The 4,918-nt window shown below is 32.2% G+C and overlaps 1 protein-coding gene across 1 annotated transcript; it reads left to right on the top strand.

The window, feature by feature from the left end:
- Window positions 1-11: 11 nt before the first annotated feature.
- Window positions 12-2,903, top strand: LOC134266368 (RING finger protein 44-like). Its single transcript, XM_062748619.1, has 3 exons — window positions 12-66; window positions 1,137-1,361; window positions 1,694-2,903. Exons 1-3 carry the CDS (start codon window positions 34-36, stop codon window positions 1,748-1,750), a joined length of 315 nt encoding a protein of 104 aa, XP_062604603.1. The 5' UTR covers window positions 12-33; the 3' UTR covers window positions 1,751-2,903.
- Window positions 2,904-4,918: the final 2,015 nt, after the last annotated feature.

Here is a 4,918-nt window from a genome sequence, read left to right as displayed (position 1 = left end):
TTTCAGGAAGGCCAAATCTTGCCACCTCATCTCATGCAAGGGAATGTTGATTTGAATGACTATGAGGTATGGATTTAGGATTTAATATGATTGAAAAAGAATATTACTGTAGTAAAAAAAATGTACTGTAACCTAGCTTTTACACTGTAAATCAAAGCTATTTCTTTATCAGGAACATAGCATTGTTCTTTAAAGGTGGAAGGGGGGATAATGGATAACTTATCTAAAACTGAAAAATCAGTGACAAGCAATAACATACAGAAGCAAAATGTATTGTGAAAGAGAAATGTGTTTGTGAAATACTCATGCCACTGTGTGGTAGCTGAAAGCAAGGGTTAAAGTTTCTTATTTACAAATCAAACTTAATTTCAAGGTCAAAAGGTCAGAACTGATGGTATCCAAAGGAAGATCTTATCACAAGGAATGCAACCATGAAATATGAAAGCCTTAGTACTAACTGTTAATAATCTATGGTAAAGGTTTAAGTTTTTGAAAATTGGGTCAAACTCAAAGACCAAGGTCCAAAATATTAAACCCATTGAAATGTAACAATGAATACACTTGTGAAGTATGAAAGTCCCAACTCTAACTGCTTGTTAAAAAGTTATAGCCAAGGTTAAAGTTTGGTAATCTTTTGTAAAAGTAGGTCAAACTCCAAGGTCAAGATCAAGAGGTCAAATTTGGTGGTACCCTAAGAAGGGTCTTATCACAAGGAATACACCTGTGAAATATGAAAGCCATAGTCCCACCAACTCAAAAGTTATGATCAAGGCTAAGGTTAAAGTTTTTGCAGACAAACAGGTAGACAGATGGACAGGACAAAAACTACTAAGGGGCTACTGCAAGTAAAAGTGGTGGAAAAGGGAGGCCCCATCCTTTCAGTGAACATTTATACTATATTAGCAGCGAAACTTTGAAAAAAAGGGATTCCTGAAATCATATAATACTTGTACATGCCTGTTTATTACTGCAACCTCCTCATTACCAAATGTAAAAAAATAGTGTGTTTTATTCAGCCATCAGATTAATTATCCTTTGAAAATATCATATTTGTTGGTTTGCTCTTGTTTGGTAGATTTCTAAGCATTTTTTGATAGTTTATAATTTTGTGATACTAATGACATTTCAATATCCAGGCATTATGGGAGTTAGCTGACAGGATTGGGGACGCAAAAGGAAGCGGAATAACAGAGGAAGCTCTTCAGTCTCTCTCAACCACACAATTTAAATCGGAGACAGTGGACACAAATGACGTTAACGAGTGCCGGATATGTATCTCGGACTTTGCTGATGGGGACACCATCACATCCTTACCATGCAATCATAGGTTTCATAAACACTGCATAGAAACTTGGTTAAAGGTTAGTGTTTCTTCCAAAGCTTAATATATCTTAAATTATTGGACAATTAACAAAAATGAGAAAATTCAAATGTTTAACCAATCAAGGCATTGCATTTAGCTTATAGTACCCATTTTGAAATGGAGAGATATGAATGTAAAATAATTAAACCTGTACCGAGATTCATTTGATTAGGAATGGGTTCTTTGTGTGCACAACAAGCCTTAAAATTTACACAGCAGAACAAAGAAAAATATCTACTAATGGTCATGCATCTATGTCTAAAACATGACCAAGTCTCCTATTATGATGAAGTTTAAGAGGGTCTTATGATTTTTATTTCTCTTTTTCAGAGGAAAGCTGTTTGTCCTATTTGCAGAAAAGACATTCAAGAGGGTGACAAGAATTAAACTAGACATTGTTAGTTTGTTACAATACATAAAAACTGATTTTTAAAAATCTTTATATTTTAAGAGTGACTGGGTATTATGTACATTGTAGACATGTAAATTCATATTTTATAACTTAACCATTATAAGAAAAAAAAGGAAAGGAAATATTGAAGACTGAGGTTGAAATATATAATTTAACAAATTACCGGTAAGAAGATAATTTTCACATTAAATTTTCTTTGGTTGAAAGGATGTTACATTGTATTAGTCCTTTTGTAATACAATGTGTTGATGTGAAAGTGCAATATCAAACAACTCACTGTTGAGTAAAATGGTCATGCAAAAATAAATAGCACAACATATAATATTAGAAACATTTTAACTGTTATGACATCATTACAACCAACCAAGTTTGTTTATACCTACATGTATACAGCTAGGAGTGTAAAATTTCTAAGGGAGGGCATATTGCTTGCTTCTGTCTGTCAGTTGGTCTGTTGGTCCACCATCAGTTTCTGTTCATTTTTTCGCAGAGGTTGCACATATTGAAATTTACATGTGGTAAACAGATTTATCATGGGTAATATATTTAGGTCAAGATCTGTTTCTAGTACAATTGGGTCATTTTGGACAGAGTTAAGCCCCTTGGACTGAGAAAAATTCCAATTATTTGCAGTTTATTTTCTTTGCAGAGGTTGCACACATTGAAATGAAATTTGGTATACAGATTTATCCTTGGGCAATTTCTGGTTTGGGTACGATTGAGCCATTTTTGACAATGTTATGTCCCTTGGACATAAAAATTCCAATTATTTGAGGAAGGGGGGCATAAGTGTTTTGCAAACATCTCGTTTCCATCTGAATTGTTAATATGCATAAATTTTCTGCTGTTGAGTGTGTAATATGGTCCTTTATTCATAAATACGTGTCCTGATTAGATTATATTTATTACCGGGTAGATGTAAGACCCATTGTTACAGATTTAGTGTAGTGAGTTTGTGAGGATATCTACCCTCAATCTATATCTAACATCCCCTGTAAAACTATATGTATCGAAGATACTAGTATCAAATGACTCATATGCCAAATTCCTAGAACACAAATTGATTATGGACTGTTAATTTAAAGTTTGTACATGTATATGTTATTTCAACACTGAACATAAAGAATAATAAATGATTGCGCCCATGGGAAAAGGGCCCTTATGGCAATTTTTATGCATTTTGACTTTTTCACGGATTTTTCTAAAGTAAGGTTAGAAGTTGTCAAATATGAAATTTTATGGTCCTGTCTCTACTCTAAGTAGGTTTTTTCTTCATTTTTATCAAAGATACTTTAAGAGGTTCATAATGACGTCATGTTTTTCAACAACGTCAAACGTTTTCAGAGTGAACGTAAAATGATTTTCTTCTGTAATTTTACTTTGGTAATTCATAGTTGTGTAATATTTATATTTACCCATTCACATTATCTTTATCTCATTGTCTCTTTTAATAATTAATAATTATTCAATAGCTATATATATATTATCGATTCATTAGTGGTGTATAGTATTATGAGTGAGTGTTTTACATCACACTTTTCTATGACACCAGGGGGAGACCTGAACAGCGGGCGACATCCATTCAGTTTTTTTTGAACAATTATTTTCTCAAACAAAATATTTACATCTAGTAATCCATGCAAGACTCATTTGATAAGCCTGTAGAATTCATTAGAAAATTATTTTAAATAAATTTAAAACATTGTTCTCGATAGGAAGAGCATAAAACGATTTGTCTTAAGTTACAATATATGTGAGAAATTAATTTTAAAAAAATATATCTAGAGCAACAAAACGCTACCTAAATGAAGTGAAAATTTATTAGATTGTTATTTTTTTCTAAATGTCATATAAAGACAAAAAAATTGTGAAGCGTGGTAACATGTTATTACGATACTAGTATATGCTGTAGACAGTAAATAAAACGGAAATTCGTTTAATTCACTGCATTTTTAAGGTTGTCTGTTTGCAAAGGGCAAAAAATGACACTGCTGTTTGAAAAATATAAAGGATACACGAAATATTTTTTAGTCTTACAGTAAAAATATTTTGATATTTACCGATCAAAAAGATGAAAAATTTTATAAACAAAGGAATGAATTATAAGTTTATAACCCGCACACATTTACACAATAGATAGACCCAGGATTAACATTGGTTGGATTATGTGTGTGTTGGTGGGGGGGGGGGGTTAAAATCTTAATGGCAGAAACTTAGAATTCTTGTGAACACGATCCAGTTAAAATAAATAAATATTTTTTGTTACTTCCAAAGTTTTAGGTGCAAGGGCAGGGTGTCTCTCCTACACCCAGTACCATTAACCCTCAACATGTAATTTCACTTTTTATTTAGGTTTGAAATAATACTGCATAATATTCTTCATTTTCTATTTGCACCTTTGTTTCTGAGCATTGCCATTTTCAAAATCGCACAGCGATCATGAGCACTATGAGCCTGGAACCGAATTGTTATAAATTCAGTCTTGTTAATCATGTATATAATGACACCTTAGAATAACAGAATCTGGTTTTATTTTATGAAATGGACGGTTTTAGAAGCATACCAATAGAATAAAATTAAAGATGACATTTACAAAAATTTATTAAGAATTTCGAACAAAGTGGTTCATCGATTTTTTCCTCATTAATTTATTTAAAAAAAACATCCAGTAGACAAATCAATATACAGTGGAGCCTCATTTATCCGGACGCTTTGGTTCCCAGTCAATTTGTTCGGATATGTGAAGCGTCCGGATACCTGAATTACCAATTAGACAAGACAAAATTACATTTACAAATTTCGTTCCAATGAAAAGTCGTCCGGATACCGAAGCATCCGTATATCTGGGGCCCGGATATCTGAAGGTCCACTGAAAATGAATCATGCAGTTTAATGTATAGATTTTGTTGAGGTAGGTGTGGGTTAAAAATAATAACATATACCGGTAATTGTTCATGCCTAAATATACAGTCAGTTAAATATGACTGTTTTGTATAATATATTTCCTGACAATTGTATCTGAACTGGCTGAGTTTTGAAATGTCAGATTTTTGTAGGGATGTAAGCATCTTAGAAAATTCATCATATTTTTTTTATGACTGAATTGTAAAAAATTACCTTCATTCTAATGATTTTGTTTTCTA

This window comes from Saccostrea cucullata, unplaced genomic scaffold (assembly GCF_032062105.1).
Source record: "Saccostrea cucullata isolate Sc308-1 unplaced genomic scaffold, CSIRO_AGI_Scuc_v1 ctg10518, whole genome shotgun sequence".
Lineage (NCBI taxonomy): Eukaryota > Metazoa > Mollusca > Bivalvia > Ostreida > Ostreidae > Saccostrea > Saccostrea cuccullata.
The sequence above is the reverse complement of the archived record's forward strand: the minus strand, read 5'-3'. Positions and strand labels throughout refer to the sequence as shown.